General features: G+C 43.8%; 1 protein-coding gene across 3 annotated transcripts in view; it reads left to right on the top strand.

The window, feature by feature from the left end:
- The first annotated feature begins 1,940 nt into the window (after positions 1 to 1,940).
- CXCL16 (C-X-C motif chemokine ligand 16) overlaps positions 1,941 to 25,109 on the top strand; it is a 273,289-nt gene continuing 250,120 nt past the window's right edge. Inside the window, exon 1 of one of the 3 annotated variants that reach the window (XM_069646606.1) lies at positions 1,941 to 2,389. In XM_069646606.1, coding sequence (XP_069502707.1) covers positions 2,314 to 2,389 — 76 coding nt within the window. In that variant the 5' untranslated portion in view covers positions 1,941 to 2,313. The remainder of the gene's footprint in view (positions 2,390 to 25,109) is intronic. The other 2 variants (XM_069646603.1, XM_069646604.1) reach the window with 2 other exon arrangements.

Raw genomic sequence — 25,109 nt, 5'->3', positions numbered from 1 at the left:
TGCTGCTGACGTCCTGACATGTCAATTGAGTAAGGGGGTGGTATCTATTTTCAATAAAGAGGAAGTAGAGGGAATTGGCTAGGCAGGGATACTTTAAACTAATTTGTTGTTTTTCACAAGCGAACGATTCCTGCTGGACTCTCATGCATTCAATCCATGGTACATGCACATTCAAGGTGACTTAAATATTTAGATACCTATGGTGATGTGTGTTTTACAAAAGACTATTTCTATTACTTTACCATTGAAAACTGAGGGGAATAGCATGTTGATTATTTCTTATCAATGACTTTTTATGAAAAAATAACATAGTTATCGCTAAACTAATTCAGTATTTCTATTTGGTTAATAAATAGACCTTCTGTGCAATCCTATAAGTTTCTTGTCCTGAAAGGGGGGGGGTCTGTAAGGAATAAATGCTATTAAATTGGGAATCGCAGATTCATAAAAATAACTTTATTAAATAAAGGAAATTGTGCGGGCCCAGGGTGGGGTAGGTAGAAAGTTCCCCTGAGTTAGTCGGCTGATTAAAACATCCTACAAACCTTAAAGGGTTAATTTGTCACAACTGTTAAGCAAAAATGTAGGCACCTAGTTAGTTGGACAATCCAACCAGAGGTTGAAGTCCCCCATGAAGAGGATCGAGTTGGAGGCTGTTAGTAGGTTGAAAATGTAGCCGGTTCATTCAACTTCAAAGGGGGAGGAGACTCCTCGAGGCCTGCAGATGTCTAATACGGTCAGACGTGTGTTTGGCTTAATCTCACATTTACATACAACACTTTCAAAGGAAAGTGTAGCAAGTAGCGATCACAATTGTGGGTAAGCTGTCAGGATCAGAGTTACTGCACCACCTTGTATATCCAGCCTCTTGTTAACTATGATCTTAAAGAAGGCCATCTCAGAGCGTCCGATAGGCGAGATAGGCAGGGCCATCCTGTCACCTGAACCTCACTCTCCTACTGGCCATGGGCTCTAAGAGGCACCACCCACCTCCCCTGCCAAATTTGTCATTGGCTGCAGACCGAGGCAAGGTAGGGGGAAGGCAGGGATGCTGAGCGTCTACCCTGTCCCACCACTTTTCTGGCTCCTCCACCTATGACAGTGGGCCAGAGAGCCAGGCAAGGCAGGGGAAGAACAAAAAAGCTGCTCTGCTCTGCGCCCCTTTGGATGGTAGAAAGGAGCTGATGAAGAATGTAGCACTTCTGCTCTTTCGGCCCAGGTCCCCAGCCATACTGCGTTTGTGGTGGTATTTGCAGCAGGAGTGGAGCCGGAATGCTGTGTATCTCTACTAGCATGAGTGGGACACAAGCTGAACTTCCCTCCCTGCCACTGCCCAGTCTGGGTACAGGAAAATCGTGTGAGTGAGTACCTGGACATTTGATGTGGATGTCTACAACATCATTGAGTACCAGTAAATAGTGGACATGCCCTCAAACGATGGCAATACTTGGGAAATGGCGTGAGCAAACTGATTACCCTAGTAAATTATGGCAATAACTGGCTCATGGTATAATGTGTGGAGCATGATTGACGTGTTTGGCAAACACCTGCCATATGATGTGAGCACCTGGCCAAAAGATGGAACTGTCTTGCAAACGGTGGGGATGGAGAACTGATGGCAAACGGTCTCATACATTCCTAGCACATTTGCATATGATGTGAATAGAAGGAACATGGTCTGATGTACAGGGCACAACTGTATCTTCCAACACATTTTGAAACGGGGCTGTAAAGGTCATTCCCAGTAGTAACATGGCGCACTATAAGATACAGAAGCCGAAAATGGGGGCTTATGTGTTGGGAGGTCGTCGAGAGCCCACGGTCCGGTTGCGTGTCCTGCCTGCAATCAGTGAGTGCGTTTCCTGTGGGCAGCACGTGGAGGGCAGGGAGGGGGGCAGGCACCGTCTGGAGCAGATCAAGCAGTTCCTCAGAAGGAAGCTCGCGGTTTAATCATTGACCCGATATGCGGGCGGGCGCCTCCTGCCTGTCAGCTCCCTTTTAGTTTCGCGCTCCTGGCCGCCTCCCAGGAAACCTGCGCGTGGGCCCGTCAGCCAGTCATCGTGGAAAGCCCCAGGCCAGGGGGAGAAACCGAAAGCAGCAGCGGGGGCGGCCGGCGTCCCTGCGAGGAGAAGACGCGGAGCGGCGGCCACTCCCAGGGGACCGCGGGGCGCATGCTGACTTGAGGGGCGCGTTCGGGGTCCGACCCCAAACCCAACTTGCTGGATTTACCAGACGGGATGTTTTCACGTCGAAGAGGGAAGGCGTGTCCCTGAGTCGGCGAGGCAGCGTGGTGTCTGCCCAAAAACTTCCACCATGCCTCCTGGGCACAGCGCGGCGGGCCGGGGGGCCATCGGCGTCGGCCTCCTCCTGCTCCTGGTACCGTATTCAGGTAAGGACGGCCATCTGCTCCCCGGAGACTTCACAGCTCAGACTTAAAAAAAAAAAAACAAATGTGTAGTGCGAGGCGTATTTCGGTGCCGGAGTGTTGCTTTCACACACGGCACTTGAAATGGAACGTATTCGGCAGTGACGCGAGTGTTCGTTTCTTGCCTGTGGGCTCGGAACCTGTATGCACGAGCCGCATAGTTGGAAGTTCTTTCTCTGAACTCAATTTACCCGGGCATTAACGGGATGGGTGGGCACGGGTCGGACGTCAACCCATGTCATTGTTGGAAGGCAGTTCTTTAAAAAGCATAAAAAGAAGTGCAGGTACTCACCCAAAGAAGAGCAGGTACTCACCCAGCTGGCAGCTACGAAGATAGATATTCCGGCGCAGCGCTTTCGGTGCCGGCCGCTTCGGCACCGGACCTTGCGCAGAGGTGCCTTTTAAGCAAACCCTGTTGTTTGCAGGCAAATGCCCAGTGAGATTAAATAATGTGCCAAGGTGCACACACCTTGGTAAAGATGTGTATCTGAGATCCTTTCACACAAACTCCCCGTCTGCTATTATGCATTATTTTCAGAAGGTTTGAATATCTATATTAAATGAGACTTTCTTTTTTTGCGTATCAAACAAATTAGCTGTCTACTAATCTGGGGAGGGTCATTATTGCTCCACTTCATTGCATAATAAGGAATTCGCTAGGGACATGGAGCTGTGTGCGGGCTTTCAGTGGAAAACGTTCCATCACCACTCCAATTAGTTAAACTTTTACATATTAGAATAGGTACTGCTAATTACAAGGACACGTCTTATAAACGTGCTTTCCATGTCGATCCCTGCTCCATGAAATGGTAACAGGTGAAGGCCACTTTGCGAAGCATGCTTCTGCGCCTGGTGTGCTGAGAGCACAGTAGATGCACGCTTGTCTCTCCTTTTGTTGTGCAGGGTGGGTCCTGAAGGAGACACTATGGGCACTGAGGGAGGAGGGAGGGAAAGGCTGCAAAAGTTTAGTCTTTTAAGATGCGATAAAGTGAAATGAAAAGCTTTCATTTTCACCTCACAAAATAGTTGAGTACCGGTACCTCTTTCGGGTGTTGAGAAGTGCAGGTACTCAAATGCTAAAAAAATAAGAAGTGCAGGTACTTAGGGCCGGGTAGGACCGGCCCATTTAAAGCACTGGGTGTAAGGGGGATGTGGCCATCCGCAAGGGTCTGAACATCGTTGTTGGCACGGAGTGACCCCACATCCTTGAGGGCTCTGGAGGTCTGATCAGAAACAGAGGATGCGTGGGGGCCTATTCCAAAGTAGTTTTGCCCCCCCCCCCCCATCTCCCTTCCTCTCCTGCCTACAACGTAGAAAATCTGGCTGCAAATGTTAACAATAGCCTAGCATTGGCCTGGTGCAGTGTGCGGTTTTTATATATGCAAAAGGGCAGTGGGAAATTGAATCCTATTTTTGGGGCACAGGCAGTTTGATTATACGCAGAGCACCTCAGCTCCTCAATCGATCAATTATAAGGAATGGGAAGAATGATTTCAGTGCCACATAAGTGACCCATAAGTAAATGGCTTCCGTGGGGGGAGGAAGCTGCGTGGTGCATAGAACATAATGGCGCAGATGTCCCCTAGCACACATTCCATTGGGTCATTTCCTGGTTTTATCATTGAGGTTGCCTAGCACGAGCCGCACCTTAAACCATAGAGCTGAAAGTAGGTTAAACGTGTCTGTGAGACATGAACAACTTTTGAAGAGGTCTGTCTTTGTTCAGTAAATATAAAAATGTAATATGATTAGATCCATCAAATCTGTATGTTACAGGGGCTCTTACTCTTCAGCAAGGCTACAGGGAATTTGTCCAGATACATGGTTGTTCAAGGGTGTTACCAGGGGTGTTGCTAGGTCTGGAAAAGACCCGGGGCTACGCTAATGTTGAAACTGTCGGGACTGGGGGCTAGCTAGCCTTTTGGTTGTAGCTCCTGAGATTCTATCCGGGGCTACAACCAAAAGACCAGGGCCTATAGCCCCCTTTGTACCCCCTAGCAACGCCTCTGGGTGTTACCATTCGTGTTTGTTAAGGGGGGGTCTGAACGTCCTTGTGGGGGATCAAATCCATGGGGTGACTGAGGGTCAGAGCAACTGTGGGTGTCCAGGAGTCTGCCCATAGCCACCCAGCTCAAGTGGCAGACAGGCTGTGATCAACAAGTGGGGGCAAAGGAAGAACGGCCAGTCAGTGAGTTGTCAGGTGGCCTGACCAGATCTATAAGAACATAAGGCGGGTCTGACCATCCGTGGGGGTACCGAGGCACTTACCATGAATGGGGGTACACAGATTTCACTAGATCCTTGGTGTGCTTGCCAGATCCATCAGATCTCTCTCCCGGGGTTCACAGAATCTGACTATTTGACATACAGGGAGTATGACCTGATCCGGGGGTGCGGGGGCGCTCAGGGATGTGGCCAGATCAGTAGTAGTTGTGGGGTTGGAAAGACGGGGAAGTAGCGCCCAGTAGGGAAGAAGTATCTGACCGGATCCTTGGGAAGCTGTGGGTATGGGAGAGAAAAGGTTACCAAAGACTTGATTCATTTGTAGTGCACACTGAGGATTCCAAGTAGGCAGAGGGCAATTCAGGTGGCTGTCAATCATTGTCAGGTAACAGTTGCCCAGTGGGTGTGCTGGGTGGCAGGGCTGACCACCCATAGGAGTGAACCTTCCTGGTGTTACAGAGGTGCGGGGACTGAACTTCCACGAGGGTTCATACAGAGAGTAGACCCTCTAAGGGATACTGGTTGTACTGGGTCTTAGAATTTTGAGTTGGGGATGTGCAACGTTCCGGCCATCCAGGGTGTAGGTTGTACAGGAGCCTAACTATCGTGGATGCAGGTGGGGTACAGAAGAGCGACCAGTCTTGGGGTATATAATGGAGTGACCATCCTAGAACTCCTAAATTGCCCCATGTCATGCATGAGCAGTACACCATGCCCTACTCTTGTTTCCTGCCACTACACATTTAGACCGTGTGCAGTAGTGTATGTGATCATTGATATGTCCCATGTTTTGAAATGTATTTTGCACATGAATAATGTTTATATAACTACGGTGCTAAAACTGTTGAGCACTTAATATTTATGTATGTAGGTGTCCGTAGTATGATTTGTTTATACTAGTATTTACCTATGAGGTGTTGAATATATGTGTTATTCATAAGTGTTTAACAATAAACACAGCAAGAACATAACAAACCACACATATGATATGATTGGTTATTTATAACACACTTAATACCCAGAGGATTCTAAGTGCGGACCCGGGGATCGAACCTGTGTTACTCTGTGTCGTCTTGCTTCGAAAGCGAGCACGTTGCCCCTGAGCTATCCTCCTAAAGATATAGCCTTCCACAATTGCACATGACAGCTACTGACTGAAAATTCACCCCAACTCTCAGCGAACATTGAAAGCCGAACTGAAGCTGCCAACAGCACATCGGAGCTCTCTTGCTCTTTTCTCCCGCAAAGTCCTACTAACTTCCCCTCCCCCCCACACACCTTTCCCTCTTGCTTTTCAGATCTGCCAGAGCGCCAGGGGAGCACTCAGGTGGTGATAGTACACATTATAAATATCCTTTAACATAACATAACTCGATGTGATTTATCTTACATCCTTCTGCTGTAGCTGTGATTTGCTCTGTGTACTTCCGTGTCATTTGAAAGATGTTTTTTTAATTATATTATATTGTATACCATACTTTGTCCCAGTGTGAGACCACTTTGTTGTCTGCTTTGAGATGTGCACCAGGTGTCTGTGGGTTAAGGGGTGTACCCACCCTATAGTCACTCGCCTACTATACTATACTTAGCATTCTGGTACACGTGCCTGCTTAATTTAATGTCGCAGTGTTGGCTGTCATGACACTTTACATAGGAAAACAAGAAAACATTTTCCTCTGTAACTTTTGACGCTGCCCATGAAAGTTAACCAGATGTGGCCAGCAACTCATCTGGTCACATCTGAACACCTGTGTCAAAATCATGGAGGTTTCCATGTGCATAAGGCATGTCCACAGACCCAACAGCACGCTTTCTGAAAGCATATCTCCAAATTGTCGGCAATATGCGCAGAATGGCTATGAGCTAAAAGACAATGCATGCGCCCCTGGCACACACACCTCACTAAGACAACGCATGCACATGCACACGCGCACACACACACCCCAACTGCCCCCACCAACACACATCCCCTACACATACACTGCTGACACAAGTATCCATCCGACTACGTGGATAGCGACCCCATATGTTCTAAATACGCACGCAATGCACAGATAATGCATAGTTCCAGTCAGCAGACAGTATGGACATACGTTACTTTGGAATACATATGGGAATATGCAAACACACATACTCGGAGCACACGCACGAACACAACCAATTCAGACTTAAAATGCGTATGCACAGACAACATGCAACACGCACATACGTTGCATGCAGAATACACATAAGTACGGCCCAAAGACTGGAATTTGTAATCCGCAAGTCATTTGCAAGACCAAACGCAAAACACACATGCTTCACACAGGCAATGCAGCTAAACAGTGAGCACAGGCTCAGAATATGTATACGCGCATACACAGTAGGAACAACCATAGGCGGTCATACAAACAATAGGCACGTAACATACATACGCTCAAACAACATACATCCTACATGCGTAATTAACGTAAGCACGGATGAGACGTACACAGCATACACAAGGAGCCAATGTACACTATGGTCAGAATGCACTTAAGCGCGAGACGGGCAGAATGTGCTTGCATGCATGGGAGCACATACCATACGCTCACGCTAAGCATATTCAGGCACACTCACATGTTGTAGGGCCGGTGGCGGTCACGCGGCTGGCCTCACTGGTGTTGGGGGGCCCAGCACCAGGTTAGTGTGCCGGGGTCTTCCGGACTCATTGGTGTTGCTCATTCAAAGACGTACAGTCTAAAACGCCTATAGATAAAAAATAACGAGATAAGAAGCAGTGGCCATTTTTTTTATAAGGTGACAATGTATTATACATACTCAGTTCATCTGAACTAATGGAAAGCTCATCACACTAATGTAACCTTTACTTACGTTACCCGACTACTTCACATTGCGTTCTTTCAGAGGTGGCATGCATCCGTGCTATAGCTGAATGTTTATTTGTTAGGCCGTAAAACTGCTAAAAATAAACCAGACACTTAATCCACAAAACAGCGTGGACAGCTTCATTTCTACCAGTGCTTTAAATGGAAAAATAGAAATGCAGGTAGCCACCAAGTTATGAAGCCGGCCATTCTGGCGGGGGCTTTTGGCGCCGGACATTCCGGCCCCAAGCTTTTGGCGCCGGACATTCCGGCGCGGGTCCTTGGGCACACGTCAATGTTCAGTGAGGTTAAATAGTGTGCCATGGAGCACACACTTTGGTAAAGCAGTGTATCTGAGATCCTTTCACACAAACTCCCAGTTTTTGTTATGCACTGTGTTATGAAAGTTTGAATATCTATATTAAATGAGACTTTCTTTTTTACGTATCAAACTAGCAGCTTTAGAAGGTGAGTTTTATTATTGCGCTCTTTCATTGCATAACAAGGAATTTGGTAGGGAACTGGAGCTGTGTGCGAGCATTTAGTGGAAAACTTTCCATCACAACTCCAATTAGGTAAACATTAACATATTAGAATAGGCACTGCTAATTTCCCAGGCTTTCCAAATCAATCCCTGCTCCATCACAGAAGCCCACTTAGCGAAGCATTGTCCGCTCCTGGTGTGCTGAGAGCACCAATGATGCACGCTTGTCCCTCCTTTTATCCTGCAGGGTGGGCCCTGAAGCAGACATTATGGGCACTGCAGGTGGAGGAGGGAGGAGGGGGGAGGTGGCGCTGATTTCCCCAGCAAAGGCTGCAGAAGGTTAGTCCTTTAAGTTGATATAAAGTGAAATGAAAAGCTTTCATTTTCACCTCATAACATAGTTGAGTACCTGTACTCTCTTTCAGATGTTGAGAAGTGCAGGTACTCAAATGCTAAAAAATAAGAAGTGCAGGTACTGAGGGCCGGGTAGGACGGGCCCATTTAAAGCACTGATTCCTACCATTAAAATAAAGTACACTGTGTGACTGTGTTGGACTGGGCAATCTGGCTCACAGTGCGTCTTTAGTTTTGCCATCAAAATCTGGCGCAGAAGATTATACAATATGACAGCCTACAAAGTCTTGTTACCTCCTTCGGACATCTACGACTGGGTGTGTCAAAGCTTGAGCTTCCAGGTAGCAGTCTTTGTAGGACTCTGATGCTGAACTATTAGAAAACTACTCCCATCTCCCCTCCTGCATAAATCCCTAGAAACTGTGGTCGCCTCCTGATTGGCTGCTCACACAAGTCAAACCATGGCTTGACTGATGCGCGGTGTTGATTTTACCCATGCTGGGGAATCCAAATACTTTCGTTCTCATTAGGGAAGAGCAACTTCAGGCCAGAGGAGGAGGGTAAGCATATCTCTGCTGCCTCTGGTACTGTAGGCCACTTGGCTACACTTACTCAAAAGGTTAGTGTGACATTCACTCTATCCCGCCATCTCTCCTGTTGTACCACAATGATTGTGCATTTAACCGATACTCTCGACTCATCCCAGGGTATACCACCCGAGTGGTCACTCACTACCTGAAAGTAATCTAAGATCGACCTCCTCAAACCCACTTAGTTTTCCACAGCAGAGATATAAAAATGTAAGGGGAAGCCTTCTAGGCATCGCCTTTCTGGAACTCCCTGCCTGTGCGCCACTCCTGGATCCAGGACACCATGAAGCTGATTTGAGCGTTGGAAACCCACCTGTTGCAGTGTCTATGGACACTGATCAACACACTATGGGCCTCATTATGAATTTGGCTGTAAATCTGCAGTAAATCTGCTGATTTACCGCCAAACTCGTTTACTGTTACTACTGTACTTGCGCTGCACTGGGTGCTAGTGCATCCTGCATGGATATATACAAACTTAGCACCTGCATGTGTAGACAGGATACGTTCATAGATACCCAATACATGAAGTATTATGATTGAAATACACATTTACTGCCCAAATATTTTTAGCATGGTCTCATTTGTCCCTAGCCTCCATTGTATACATGCTGCCTAGAGAGCTACAGATGCTTTGTAAAAGTACCGATATACATATCACTACTTGTCTTGCCTCAAGGTAGTTACACTATGCATTCTAGTCATTGTTTGATTGCCACAACTAGGTTCCCTACTAATTGCATTTTAGCCTTGTTGGGACTGGCGCATTCAGGTGCCTCCTATGCTATGTATTTAAGTCATTGTTTGATTGTCACATCTAGGTGCCCTTACTCATTACATTTTAGCCTTGTAGGGACTGGCGCATTTAGGTGCCTCCTATGCTATGTATTTTAGTCACCGCCTATTCATGCCTCACAGATTTGTGTCCCTAATAGTGAATGGTATCTAGACCGCACAGATTCTGCCACACTTGAAAAAGTACTTAGCATTTTAACGTGACTGTTCTTAGTGACACAGTTACCGATACCTAGTATCCTAGACGGCCGGAAATACTAGTCTGCTCACACCGAGTGGCATTACTAGTTACCTGGGTTAGCTTTGCACTATGTCCAGCTTACCCCATATTTATACTATAATGGTCATGGCCACGCTTCATGCCCCCAACACCCAGAAGTGCCATACTGAAGCTCCCCGAAGCAAGTCAGTTCTTGTGCCTCCTCTCCCACTCACCACTCCCAAGGTACTCAATTACTCTGGCCATACCAGCCCCTTGCATCAGGCCACACCAGGCCAACTAGCCTATACCTCTCAGCCTATCCCAACTCACGAGAGAAACCTCAAATTACGCGCCAGACTCAATAAACTCTATGAACCTCTTAGAAGATCCCTTCCCGCTATAAAGCGTACAATGAAAGACCAACACACCAGGATATGTAATGGTCCCAATCCCCCTCACTCCCTACCAGTGAATATAAATACCCAAACCCTCAAGCTCAAGACAAGTACCAACTCATTAAATTCTGCCATAATTAAAATGGACCCTAAAGAACATTCCATTAAGGGAGTACTCCTTAATGTAAGATCCCTAGTGGCACACGCCATCGACCTAGCTGACCTAATTATAGAAGCCAATCTAGACTTTATTGCTATAACCGAGACCTGGTTGCACAGTGTGGCAGGTCCATCACTCATGTTGGCCATTCCCGACGGTTACACCATATCCAGGCAGGACCGAGAAGGCTCCCGTGGAGGCGGAATCGCCATTATATCCAAAATAAACCTTTCATTACGACTAGCCCCTGCCACAACCATGCAATCCTGCGAAACTCTCACTGCCAAAATTCCCATAAACAAGACCCAAACTCTATCTATTCACCTAATTTATAGACCACCGGGCCCACTTGGAACTTTCGAGGAGGACTTGCACAGCCTTATGTCCAACAATACCAAAACCAATTCACAACTCTTGGTACTAGGGGACTTTAACCTTGGTTTCAATGACCAAGCAGACGCCCATGCATCAACTACTGCCAATACCCTTAACACCTTAGGACTAACCCAAAAAGTTAGCACCCCCACCCATGTGAAGGGCAGAATACTTGACTGGATCGCTGATTCCAACTGCTCAGCCACAGTATCCTCTATTACGCCCCTATCCTGGACCGACCACTCCCTGGTGTCCTTTAACCTACTAACCACTAAACCACCAAGTCCAGTCCTACGGGCAGCTCCACCCTGCCCCACAAGAAACAAAAAGAATATTACAGCGGATAATATTATTCCCCTGATCCATCCAACCTTAAATGCACTGCCAGACAACCTCGACCCCAGTGCACTGGTCAATGAATTCAACAATATCATGCGTACCATTATGAACAAAGTTGCCCCACTCAAAATGCAAACAAGCAAACCCAAGGCACACTTAAACAAGTGGTTCACGCCAGAACGTAAAGCCCTGCGACTAAACAAAAGAAAATGCGAATCAGACTGGAAACTATGTCCAACCGAGGAGAATAAAGCCAACTTAACTAACATCTCTCGCACTACAAAAATGAAATCTGTCTAGCAAAGCATAACTCTTACAATGTTCGCATTGCCAATGCTAACTCAAGCATGAAGGAACTCTTCTCCATCCTGAAAGAACTTGAGTCTCCCATTGCCACGCCAGATACCTGTATTAAGGACCAGACCTGGTGTACAGATATCCAAACTGCCCTAGCAAAAAAAATTACCACACTGCAAAACAAAATCCAGCTAAAAAAAGACTCCTTAAACTTCACAAATAAGCCGCCACTCAACACCACCAATGACCCTACCAACAAATTCTCCTTCACTAAAACTACCATCCTGGAGGTAGAGAAAATCATCCTTTCCCTCAAACCCTCGAACTGCAAAGGTGACATCTGCACAGCACAACTAATAAAAGACGCTGCCAGAGACCTCTCACCTTTAATTTCCAAATTGATAAACTCCTCCTTCACCACAGGTAATATCCCGGCTAACCTAAAACAATCATGGGTGCTCCCACTTCTCAAGAAGCAGACTCTAGACCTCTTCATCCCCACCAACTACCGGCCCATTACCACGGTACCTTTCTTACTGAAAATACTAGACAAGGTTGCCTATACACAAATTCAAAGACACCTTGAACTACATAATCTACTGGGAGCCAGACAATCTGGCTTCCGTCCACTCCATGGAACTGAAACTGCCCTCATTGATCTAAAGACCCAAATAGATGAACTGAAAGATCAAGGCAAGACGGCACTCCTCCTTCTACTTGATCTCTCAGCTGCTTTCGATCTAGTGGACCACAAGGTCCTTTGCAAACACTTGGATACTGCTGCACACTTCTCCACACATGCCACCAAATGGATTGAATCCTTTTTGAGCGAGAGAACAATGAGAGTCTTCTCCCTCTCTGCAGCAGCCGACCCTTTACCAATCACGTGTGGCGTCCCTCAAGGCTCTTGTGTCTCACCGCCCTTATACAACATATTCACTAAACTCCTCTTCGATGATCTGGACCTTCTAGGTATCACCTACACTAATTTTGCAGATGATACACAGATTCTCCTCCCGCTTTCTGGGGATCACAGCAAGGACGGAGTTGGTGAATAGGGTGTACCTCATTATTCAGGCATGGATGGCATCCCATGGCCTCTGCCTGAATGATGATAAGACTGAGCTGATTATTCTGGGCACGCAGGCCAATATCAACAAGTTAGGCAAGGACTACTCCATGTTTAACATAGATGGCAACAGCATTAAGGTCTCGAGAGAAGTAAAAACACTAGGTTTCTATCTCGATTCCACCATGTCTTTCACTAAACAAGTTAACTCCTTAGCTTCCACTACAGCTTATACCTGTAAATTAATAAGAGCAGGTAGACCTTTCTTATCTAACAATAGTTGCATGATCTTAGCGAGAGCCTTAATATTATCACGACTTGATTATTGTAATGCCCTTTACAGTGGTGCTAACAAAACTATCACCAAAAGGCTACAAATCCTACAAAATAATGCCCTCAGAGCTGCTAAAGGCATAAACAAAAAGGAACATATCTCCTCTACCAGACAACAATACAAATGGTTTTCCACCGACAATAAAATCCACCTAAAAATGCTCTCCTTGACGCACAAAGCCCTCAATAACGCTGCTCCTAGTTATCTGATGGACAAAATAAAAATAAAAATCTCCAGCAGGCCCACAAGAACTCCCAAATCCAACTGCCTGGTAATTCCTAGATTTAAACTTGCTAAAATTGGCGGCACCAGTTTCCCTGTGCTAGCCGCTAAATGGTGGAATGCCCTGCCACACAACTTGAGAATAGACCAACCTTTCACACACTTTAGAATGAATCTTATCAAACACCTCAATGACAAAAATATGTAAGGTACTGATAGATATTTGCATTATGCTACTTTATCTGAATGTATATATGTACCACTAGAGATATATCACAACTGTAATAATCTTAGTAACACTGTATATAACTGACCGCCTCGCTTTTATATCAATGCCTCAACCGTTATTTCGGATATGCTTCCCTGCTAAATCTGTATATACCTCCCTCCTTATCACTGTAAATTATGTAACATTGTAATTTTATGTAACATTGTAATTCGCTATAACATTGTAATTCTATGTAACATTGTAAGCTTTGCATATTCTCTTCACTGCGCCCGGTTACCCTTGGGTCTGGCGCGCATTACAAATAAATAAATAAATAAACAAACATACCACGCGACCCGTGGCATTACCACGGTATTATGGTTGTTGACAGGGTGGTGCAAATCTCCGGTGAACCAGCATTGATTTCACTCTGCGCTTCTTACTGCTCTGCATCGCAGTTTGTTCCTCTGGCAGAATTTTGTGAGCGAGCACTAAAGGCAGAAGTAGATGGTACTCAATAGAGAGAGAGGTGCCCTGATGAAGGATAGGGTCCTATCCGAAACGCATTGTGCATGTTTTCTGTTATCCTCTGTTTGATTATCGATTTTGCTATTTGTATCTACCAATACAATGACTTTCACATTCTATTTGCGTCATATCTTTATTTTTGAATATCATGCATTGTGCCTTTATTGCATATATCTGTGTTTTTTGTGGCTTTGCTACTAGCTTGCCTCAATCTAATTGTGTTGGTCTGTATTCATCCAGTGGTGCTGGTTGGGTTGCTACAGTTTGTTTGTTTGTTTATTACTTGTATTGCGCTGCAGACCCTTGGGTATTAGGGCGCATTGCAAAAGAGAACTTACAGCTTAGTTGCACAGTTTCATAGAAGCCGTCAGTTTACATCTTGGCTACGCATCAGTAATTACAGTATCATAATGCCATACAATATACAACTTCATTACACAGCAAAACGGATCATGAACTATATACAGAGTGGTCCATAATTTGTCCATGGGTCAGGGCAGGCATTACTTGTCTGAGTCTTAGAGCCACATTATAAAGTTCTGATGGAATTTGGAGTATGATTGATCCACTCGCAGAGGCGGGGGTATTGAGTTCCTGAGTAAGGCCGCTTTGACCTGAAAGCAACGTCCCCCAACTCTAGTTTAAATCTTGTGACTGAGAGGCTGTTGGTACTAGATGATCTGGTGTGTCTGATAGGGATCGTTTTGCTGAATCTCTCTGAGAGATCGCAGGGTGTGGCGTTGTTTAGGCATTGGTATATAATGGAGGTGACTTTTAAAAGATTTTTTCATAAGTGGAGAGCCAGTTGTTTAGTTTTCTAGTTTCAGATCTGTGCTCTCTCCTAGGGATGCCTAGTGCTGCTCCCAGGGCGTTATCCTGGAGAAGCTGGATTCAGGTTGGATTGGCTTTCTGGAGTGAATGATATTGCTGAGCGTTTAAGAGCCGTGCAGAAGAGGACACTGGACCAGGGGTGTTGCTAGGTTGTTGGAACTGTCGGGACTAGGGGCAGTGCTAATTATTCATTGATCAATGGGAATTAATACATATGTTATATAGATTTTAAGGGGGCATTTGAACCATGGCTAGAGAGATCCCATGGGATAAACTTAAAAAATGGAACCTCAATGCCCTTGTATTATACTTCATACAGGAGCTATATTCGGACAATGTGGTGCATATACGCTTGATCCAATAGGGTTTCCTGAGTGAAAACATTGCAACTAACTTTGGCATAAAACAGGGTTGCCCTCTGGCACCCACCACATATAACCTATCTGCTGCAGACATGGGTCCATTCCTTAAGGAATGTCATAATTTCCAGGCCAGAATTGGAAACGTTGGCTGGCATACGCTGATAATACCCTCCTTCCTGTTAGATCCGACGCTGATTGGGTTGCAGGGTTGTATGGACAGATTAGTTATATATTCAAATAAAAATTACATTTAAAATAAATGACAGTAATATTAAAATTATGGAAATCTGTCCTCATAAGAAAACAAAGCTCCAAAGCTGTTGGAAAAGGAAGAATGTTGGTGGTCCATTCTTACATATTCTTGGGAATGATCATATCTGATACCCTGAGCGCGTCAGTGATTGAGACATTTGTATGTCAAAAAATTGAAAATAAATTTCTTTCGGTTTGCAATTTCAAAAGAAGCAAGAGTGGTTTCTCTGTGTATGGCTTGATAAAGTTATATAAAACATGCTTTATTTCTGTTATGTGCTATGGTCTTGAGATACGGTAAGCTCACCGGCACCCTTGTTTCCGGTCCGGCAAATTAGGAGTTTGCCTACCAGGGCCGCTGCGGCCGGCAGGTCTGACCCTGCTGGGCGCAGTGGCCACCGTAGACAGACTCTTCACGGATGCGCCGGCACCATTAGCAACGGTGCCGGTGCTTCCGAGTCCTCACACCCCACTAACATTTTACTGACGCCTGACTTCCCTGGCCGTCTTGTAATGTCCCGGTGGCACCGGGAAGTCAGCCGTCAGTAAAATATTACGAGTCCGGCGGCAAATCCGCCAGTACTCGTAATGAAGCCCAGTGTCTTTGACTTAAACTAGAAAGAAAAATGTGGTGTAGGGTCATGTGTCTCCTAAGAATACTCCTATTGCATGACTGGTATCAGAAAATAAAGTTAGGTATTTCTTTTTTTATTATTTTTTTACGAATGCTATTCAAAAGTGTGGATCATGAGTCTCTTTTTGCTTATTACTCGTTGCTTCTCACAAATAATAACATAGGTATTGAGTACCATTTAAGGTTATGCCGGCTATCCAAGGTGGAGATTGAGACCACAAGACATTTATTGACCGAATGCTGTGAATTAGTTATGACACATAACAGGGGCTATTTTAGGAAGACAAATTGTAGAATTTTACATCTGATCAATCTTGGGGACTAATATTCTCACGTAATTCAACAGTACTGAACTTTACAATAGACCATATATGGATGGAAGTACTGCAGCAAAAGGTCCAAGTATATAACTAATATGGTGTCCTACATTGAAGTTAGAATATATAGGCTATAAGTTGCCTTGGTACCATACAAGGATTGGGTGCTAATAGCAGAACAAATAAATTTTATTTTTATGAAGGTGACCATTTAATGGAATTGGTCATAACCATTGCTTTTGTTTTAGATTTTGTATTTTATAGGATGTGTAAGTATTATTATATGATGCTTTTATGATATTATATTTCTTAAATGTTATGTATTTCCCTTTTCTCTTATATGGTCTAACTTTGTTTTTTTTAATTTTGTGATTTTGTAATATGTTTGTGTTAAAAGGTATATTTAACCATAACACAATACAGAAGAAAAAAAGAAAAGAATGGGAAAAAAGAAGAAAATGTGAATTAATACTTTTGTACTTATCTTAAATACTTAAGGCTGTGCCCACTCTTTCTGATTGGGCGGTGTAAATCCCCATTATTGGAGTCCATAGAACTACATGGGGATGTTTGGCGGATGTACTGCGAGCATACAGTGTGGTAAATATGCCGATGTTTGGCCTTCAAGTGGAGGATTTGCTGGCAGCATCATGCTGGCGGTAAATCCTCCACTTCAAGGTTAAACTCAGAATTTGGCGGTGTGGTAGACATGGTAGTAAATCTGTTGCTTCCAAAAACAATTGCCGGCAATGGAATTAACACCTTTTTTTTAGTGCACTGCCAAATTGTAATGAGGCCCATGTTTCTACTTATAAACTCTCCCTCTTTTGTTTGTGTAGCACATTGAAGCAGCCAGCCGGTGGTGTGAGTGCTACGAGCTATACAAGCAAACTTACTTAAATACTATCTCACACTCCCACCCCCAAAGTAAATGTGCAGGACGCTGGTGCAATACGCTTGGATATGCTATTGTTTGGTATTGAAATATTCTGGAACCGTGCAATAACATGCACGAGAGGATAGCCCGGGGGCAATGTGCTCCCCTTGGAAGCAAGCCGAAACGGAGCACCATAGGTTCTATCCCCGGGTCCAGGCTTAGAAATCTCTGGGTATTAAGCATGTTATAAATGACCTCTCATATCAAATCTACTTGGCCTCTAGATTGCTGTGAGGACAGTACTAGAGTTATGGTGCATTTAATTGTAAACTGCACATCGTGGACTTCTTTCACTTCACTTGCAGTACCCTCCATGCAATTTTGATTGTTTACATTCTTTGGCATTATTACAGCATGAAAATCGGTTCAAAGCCGAGTGTCAGTGCTGTTTTACACTCCATCACGACAAAATCATATATGCCCCCTACCATACCCGTGCATGGAGGATGGCATTTATGTGATTCTAGTGGATTCTGCCTAGTTTGGGAGGTGCTAAAACTTCAATCTTCCATCCTCATGAAAAGTCAATGTGGGAGGGGTGCATGTCCATTTACTGCACAGAGTTGATGGGGTAGCAGCAGAGTGGGAGCTGTGGGATGCTTTAATAGGGTGTTATCTAGTTCAGAAGAATTTTCCACCCACCCTAAATTAGGTGCACCTAATTTGTATTTATTTGATCAAGTTCTTCTCATGAACCTAGAGCCTCCTTCTCTTTTGGGACAATAAACCAGCAAGGTTGCACAGAAGTTCAATGTATTAATAAAATAGAAATAATAAAATCAATTTAAATATAAGCACACTATATATCTATGAAATCCGAGTGCCAATGGTTACTAAAATGAACAATTCCCCATACACCAGTCACTTTTTTGATGGTCGAAATAGCATTACCTTGACAGTGGACTTTTTAAAGCACATGCCTCACCATATGTACATTTGATTTACCCTTAGTGTACATTAATCATGTCTTAGAAATTAATGAAGATTCAGGACGAAGCTTTCATTTAGCTAGAAAACCAACGTAAATCAGAACATCCCAGCCTAAGACTCCCCACGTGTTCTTTATTGAAAATAAATGCCCCCCTTTATTCTGTGGACAAGTCAGAATTTCAAACAGCATTCTAGAAAACTCAATTGAAAGATAGGCTACATGACATTCCTGCAGGTAAATCACTTGTAAAGAGAAAGATTTCTGTTTAGCATGTATGTTTGCTAGTTTCCCTTCAATGGTGCTTCTATTGCATTGCCGTGTAAACATGTACATTTGTCATTTTCAATGGCCAGCTGAAAAGTAGGAAAAAGTGGTAGCGGTTAACCATCCTTTCCCTTTTGTCTTGAGTGGTTCAGTGCCAATAACGGATCTCTGCTTGGTGATGTAACTAGGGAATGACTTCTATTTCATTATTTTTCTAGGTATGTACATAGTGAGATATCACTTTTGCTTCCAACATGGTAGGTCTGTACTTGTGAATTACATAGAGAAGGAGCCATGGGATCTCCAAATATACATATCATAGGATCTATGTCATCAAATGTTTAATTCCAGAACCACATGCAATTCTGAAATATTTACTAATTTCCCAGAATGTACAGTCAATTTATATACCTTCCACCCCTCATTACTTTCACAAATAAAAATGGTCTGGGATTTCATCTGTTCCCCTTTAGAGTATATTTCCCATCAAGTGTTTTAGACTGTCTCACAGACAGGTGGCCAACCTCTTAAGGAATGGTTAAATTCTCCCCATCTAAGAACAGATTGGCATCAGTCGGCAAGATAGTGCCAGCTCTCCTCCACAGCCGGGTATCCCCTTTTCTGTGATGGGCCTGTCTACTGTCTTTTCCACGGATGAAGACTTGGGGCTTTTACTTCAGGTAGGCCTCTCTTGTAGTGTACTCCTAGTAATCCAAAATGGGTTAAAAATAAAAGCAATAATTTCCATTCTCCTTTCTGTTGTTGTAAATTGTCATTTCTCTCCTTCTGTCAGTCGGTCGGTCCCTCTCAGTGAGGGAGCAAGTGAGTCCCCAGATTCTATGCGATTTTACTTTTTAAAGCAAAGGAATATCTCCCTTTCGAGGTAGGTGTAATTCGTCTTACCTAATTAGTTAATTGGCCCTCATTACAACTCAGGCGGTAAGGGGTTTACGGCGCCGTAAACAGCGCCGACCCTTACCGCCTGAGTACGAGGTCCCTTAGCGCCATGGCGGACTTAACACCTGCTTTTAGCAGGTGTTAAAATCCATGGCGCTAAGGGACCATGGAGTTAATTACGCCACCGTAATTTACGGTGGCGTAATTAACGCCTTCCCCACTCCCATTATGCCCTATGGGGCAAAAATGGGAATGGGGAAGGGTAAATGGGGATTGGGGACTTACCGCCCCGCCAAGGTCAGAATGGGGCGGTAAATCCGCCAACCACCATGGCGTAAATGTAGTTTACGCCATGGTGGTAAAGTCACGGCCCAGGCGGTAACTTACCGCCTGGGTCGTAATGAGGGCCAATGTATATAATTGGATAATGTTCCAAAAGTAACATCACATTAACCCTTCCCTTTGTACTCATTGGACATATTAATGAAGATGGCAGTCTCAGGGTTCAAAATTAAGATTCAATGAGCATGAGCTAAAACTAGCTCCTGGGTATCAGGCATCACCCAGTAGGCAGGAGCTACCGCTGGGGCACCAGTAGCGAGTGCCCAGCACACCGCAAATCTAACTTCCACATTAGATGCACACGTTAACTTTTTGTCCATTTTGTATGATTCATTATGTGTAAATGTGTACTAGATGTGCACTATTTCTTCTTTATAAGCATTCTTAAATACTCCAATTTAATGTCACATATGAACGTCTGTAAGGCACCAATTGGCCTAGTGAGCTAAAAGTCACTCCTGGGCTAACCAGGCTCTCCTAGAAGCAGAAACTAAATAGCTCTCAGCTCCCCTCAATTTCGAAACCTGCACTTTAATGGGAGTAACTTCTACTCCCAGTTTCCCTCCCGTTTGATGTGATATTTGTCATCTTAAATAATTCTACATTAAACAGTTGTGGTTTTCTGAAACATCATGTTCCTGACATGTGATCCTGTTACTAATCAGTTTGTCAGATTGCTCCCATTTAGGTAAATCCAATTATGTTAGTCTGATGTTGGCACAACATGTAATATGCATGTGACATTTTTTGTGACACGGTCACCCAAAATTTAATTTCCATTTCAGAATAATGGCCTATCCAGCACAGAAACTATGATATATGAATCAGTGATGTGAGACATTGCTATGCAAAAATATCTACATTGTTCTCATTTGCACAATTAAACCATTTCCCCAAAAAATAGTTTTTACATTCAGCTGATAGTTTTTCAGCCTGACAATTAAACAAAAGTAAGCTTCTATGACATTTCCTTCACAAGTTATAAACAAAAATATGTTTCCATATGTAAAATTTGAATAGGTGGTTATTTCCCTTTACATGTAGTGGGATGAAAAATTATGCATGGTATTTGTTTTATTCACAAATGCAGCCATTCTTTCTTTTCCCCATTGCAATTGCTACCTTAAACAGAGCAACATTATAATGTTTTCTTTTCAACCAAGCTCCTGTCAAATGTTTACATTTTTAATATCTCTGTATGTTTCTTTAGATAAAGCTGATTTTCAGTCCTATACAGAAGTAAACAATTGCAATGCGGGCCTCAATTTGGTTTTGATTTTGCCTATGAAGATCTGTGCTTTTCATCCCAGATTAGACTGTTCTAACACCCTTTAATAAAAGGTTGCTGAATACTTTCTTTTAACTGGAAAGATTTATTTTGGGCCTTGATATCAACTTTGAACCTATATTCTGATTGTAAATCCGAATATATCACTGCACATTTCCTTGCACTTGTCTTTTTCGGATACTGTGCACAGGCTGTAGCCCACATTTTTGTTTTTAAACTCAGTGCTTCTCTCTGCATTCTTGTATACATTTTATAACCGTTGCTAGAACAAAAATGAATGGGTTGGAAAAACAATCTTACTAGGAAAACCTCCTCCCTTCTGTTTCATCCCAAAGGTTACAGCACGTAAATCACATGGGGAAATTTTAAACAGTTTTATATTTGGATATAGTTTTAAGTTTCTATGTTACACATTTTCTATGTTATACATTTTGAACAAAATGTGAAAGAACACACACATGAGCAAACACAAATTGCATGGTCAGAACAAAGCAGAAACAAGATACTGTTCTTGCATACTGGTATGGTTGAACAAAAGTAATGCAATCACTACTGTCGCTGTGGTAGGCAGACGACAGGCGTCGTACACAAAGTGAACAAATAGACAAAAACAAGTCAGTAGTGCATATCTACAAAGGAACAAACAGTTGACATTGGTAATGTTGTGAATTGGTGAAAAGCGTCTACACCATGTGTTTCAGCCCTATAGTCAAGCTTAGTGAGCCATTTCTTCCTAGGGCCTTCATCAGGACGAAGGGAAGATGGTGTGTTCAGGATGTTCGAGGGGTGCTGTGGGGACGCGAGTCAAACCACAGGTGGAGGTGAATTACCTCTACAGGGTAGCCAGGTGTCCAAAGTCAATGTAATAGGACAACTGAATCTTCACATTTGAATGCTAGTAGGGCGAAGTCTCTAAATGGCTTCAAAGTGCACCCAAAAATGTGTCCATCTGACTGAAATCAGGGAATTATATCAAAAAAGGGCTCCACCAGGAGCCCTTTTTTGATATAATTGGGTTACGTTTTATAACAGGACACACAAATGCCAGTTGGAATAAATTAATGTGCTGGTAGGAGCCGAAACAAAAATCAAGGCTTATTATGGGTGTTACTGTGTACTGGAATAGCAGTTCTATGGTTATGGTATCATTTAGGGGTGTTTATTAGTCTTTGAGGAGTACTATAAGTCTGTTTAAAAAGAACCCTAGACCGATACCAATTGGAGGGGCTGTAGATGCCCAATGTGTGTTCCAACACCTCCCAGAGCCCATTATAGAGAGAAGATACCTTTTTAAGACCTTGGGGTGGATTACAAAATATGTGTGTGTTTACACATGGTTTTTCACCTAACTTAACACACTGTGGGGTTTTGAAGTTTTTGTTAGACAGAACGGGGGTAAGGATCAAAATGTACATTCCTACCACCCCCTATCTGCTCCACCTGACAAAACCAAATGCGTTCTCGCCAGCATCTGATGCTGTTGGCAATGTATTGGTTTCTTATGAAATCTGCCAGTTATTAGATGCTTAAAGCTGGCAGATTCCATTGGAATCCATTTTAATACCTCCCTCTGTGCACACACGCAGTCGGAGGCATTTACAAATCATTTCAGAAAAGGGTGCAAAGTGTCTTCTCAGAAACAATTCAGAATTGTGGAAAGGGCTGCTGTGCACGTAAATTCACACATTAGCAATAACATCATCCATGCAGTTTATAGTAATTTGAAAACGAGGGCAATTTTTCGGAAACAAAAGGTTTACTCTGTAGGAGGTGCTGGGTCATGCAGGAATCACCAAGCACAATGAAAAACAATACATAGGGACTCATTTTCCATGAGCCGTACTGTAAAGAAAATGAGTAAAATTTTTGCATAAGCCTTATATGCATTTTCTTTACGCTGCGGTTCATTTCTATTCATTTGTATGGCGGAGAGGAGGGGCAGAGCTCAACTTGCATTTCTTCTGCCTTTCTTCCGCCCTGCCATATAAATTCCGCTGCATTTGTGTTGGTATTCATTTTCATGCCGGCATAAAAGCTGGGGTTCACTATTGAGCCCCCAGGCTTTATGAGTCAGCATTAAGCAGGCAGACTCCATGGTGATGCATTGTACACGCTGCCTGCCTCTGAATTTAATAATAACAAGTTTACGGTTGCTCATTCTATCACTCGGAGGCATCACGATTGAGTGAGGCCTAGCTGATATGGGGCAGACTCCGGCCATTAATGTGGTCTCTCCTTCCCGTATTACCCATCGCCAGAGGCGTTGCTAGAGGGGGACTCAGGAGGCTATAGCCCCAGGTCTTTTGGTTGTAGCCCCGGATAGAATCTCAGGGTATATAACCAAAAGGCTCGTTAGCCCCCAGTCCCGACAGTCCTGACATTAGCATAGCCCCAGATCAATCACACTCAGCAGGCATGGCACTGAGCCTGCCAGAGTCTTGTTTGTATTTCTCTCTATATTAACATTTGTTATGTGCTGGAATAGCAGTGCTACGCTATAATTTAGGGGTGTTTATTGGTATTTGAGGAGTACTGTGAGTCGGTTTATAAAAAAACAAAACAGACCGATACCGATTGGAGGGGCTGTTGATGCTGCTGAATGTGGTTCTCACGACCTCCCGCAGCTCATTATAAACAGAGAGAAGATGCTTTTTTAAGACCTTGGAGTGCTAAAGCATGCGGACAAAACATGCGTGTGTTTACACATGGTTTTTCACCTAATTTAACACACAGCAAGATTGTGAGGTTTTTGGCAGGCAGAACGGGGACAAGGATACAAATTTACATTCCTACCACACCCTATCTGCTCCACCTAACAAAAACAAATGCGTTCTGGCCGGCATCTGATTTTGATGCTGCTGGCAATGTATTGGTTTCTTATGAAATCTGTAGTTGCTAAAAGCTGTCAATTACTCTACGGCAGTATGGGAAACGTCCGGCGGGGATTTGGGCATATAGGCAAAAGCGTAGACAGGGTAGGGTCTGAGTGGGCAAGGCCCACCCAAAATCTGTAAATGCCCACTCCGCACAGCTGCATGGGCATTTATAGATGTTAATCTTAATGTCACTGCCGTGTGCCCAACTTCATTAGCTTCAAGCCCCACTTTTCATACAATCCTGGCTACGCCTCTGCAGATAGTGACACCAATTTAAGGTGTCATACCTACAGCGGAAATTGGTGTGGCTCCCCTTTTCCCATCTATCAAGAGAGAAGGGATTTGACTATTGACAATTGCTATCCAATGAGAATAAACATCCGATACAAAAGTATTCACGCTTACTGGGGGTATTCTCTCTCAATTTAAACCCCACACGCCCTGAAGAAAATGGAATCACTCACATAACTTCACTGAAAGCAGTCAACCAGACAACATACGGGACGACCAACAAACAACTGGTCACCCCTTCAAGAACAACTCAATAAACATCTTTTAAAATGAACTCACTTCTTTGAGTCATAAAAAATCAGGAGCATTAAAGTACACCTTTTCCTCTGCTTAGACTCACAATGTGGGCATTTGCTTTGCTTTTTTCTCTGGATATTTAACAAATGATGTCAACCCAGCTCCCTGTGAATTAGTCATCCCAGTCTGCCAAGCAATAGCTAGAAGAGGGCACGTCTCTTCCTCTACCCCCTAACCCTAGACAGGTGGCTCACCACCGCAACCTAGGGGGCGCTCAACAGCATGGGGAGCACTAGCGACAATTGGAGGGTCAGACCAGGCTATCAACTAGCTAGCTATATCCAGAATGATAAAAACCAGGAAAATGGACCTGCACCTGTGTGGGTATACGTACAGGGTCTAGCAACCCTACTTGGTCCCCCATGTGTGTTTTTATGACCCTGACCCCGTCACAGTTCTGTTTGTATTTCTCTCTTTATCAATATTCGTTATAACAATGGTACTTTTTTATAATATTTTATAATACTTACAAGGCAGTGACAGGCGCCTAGCATGTGCTGGCCGCTGCCCCAAAGCCTTTTCAAAGGTACTATCCTATCATGATCTCCTTTTTTATTACACAGAAAGGCTGAAAGATGAAGAGAGACACTATGTATGCTTTTAGAATATGTGATTGTATACTGTTTTTTATGATGATCACGTTTGGTTGAACCATTGCGAATTGTTTGAATAAAAATTGAATTTTACTGACATTCTTCATTTAAGATCATTTAAGAAATACTCAGTACCTATTTGGTACATGGG

Source organism: Ambystoma mexicanum, chromosome 1p (assembly GCF_040938575.1).
Source record: "Ambystoma mexicanum isolate Mex_15411 chromosome 1p, UKY_AmexF1_1, whole genome shotgun sequence".
NCBI lineage: Eukaryota > Metazoa > Chordata > Amphibia > Caudata > Ambystomatidae > Ambystoma > Ambystoma mexicanum.
Note: the sequence above shows the minus strand (reverse complement) of the source record. Positions and strands in the feature narration are given on the sequence as shown.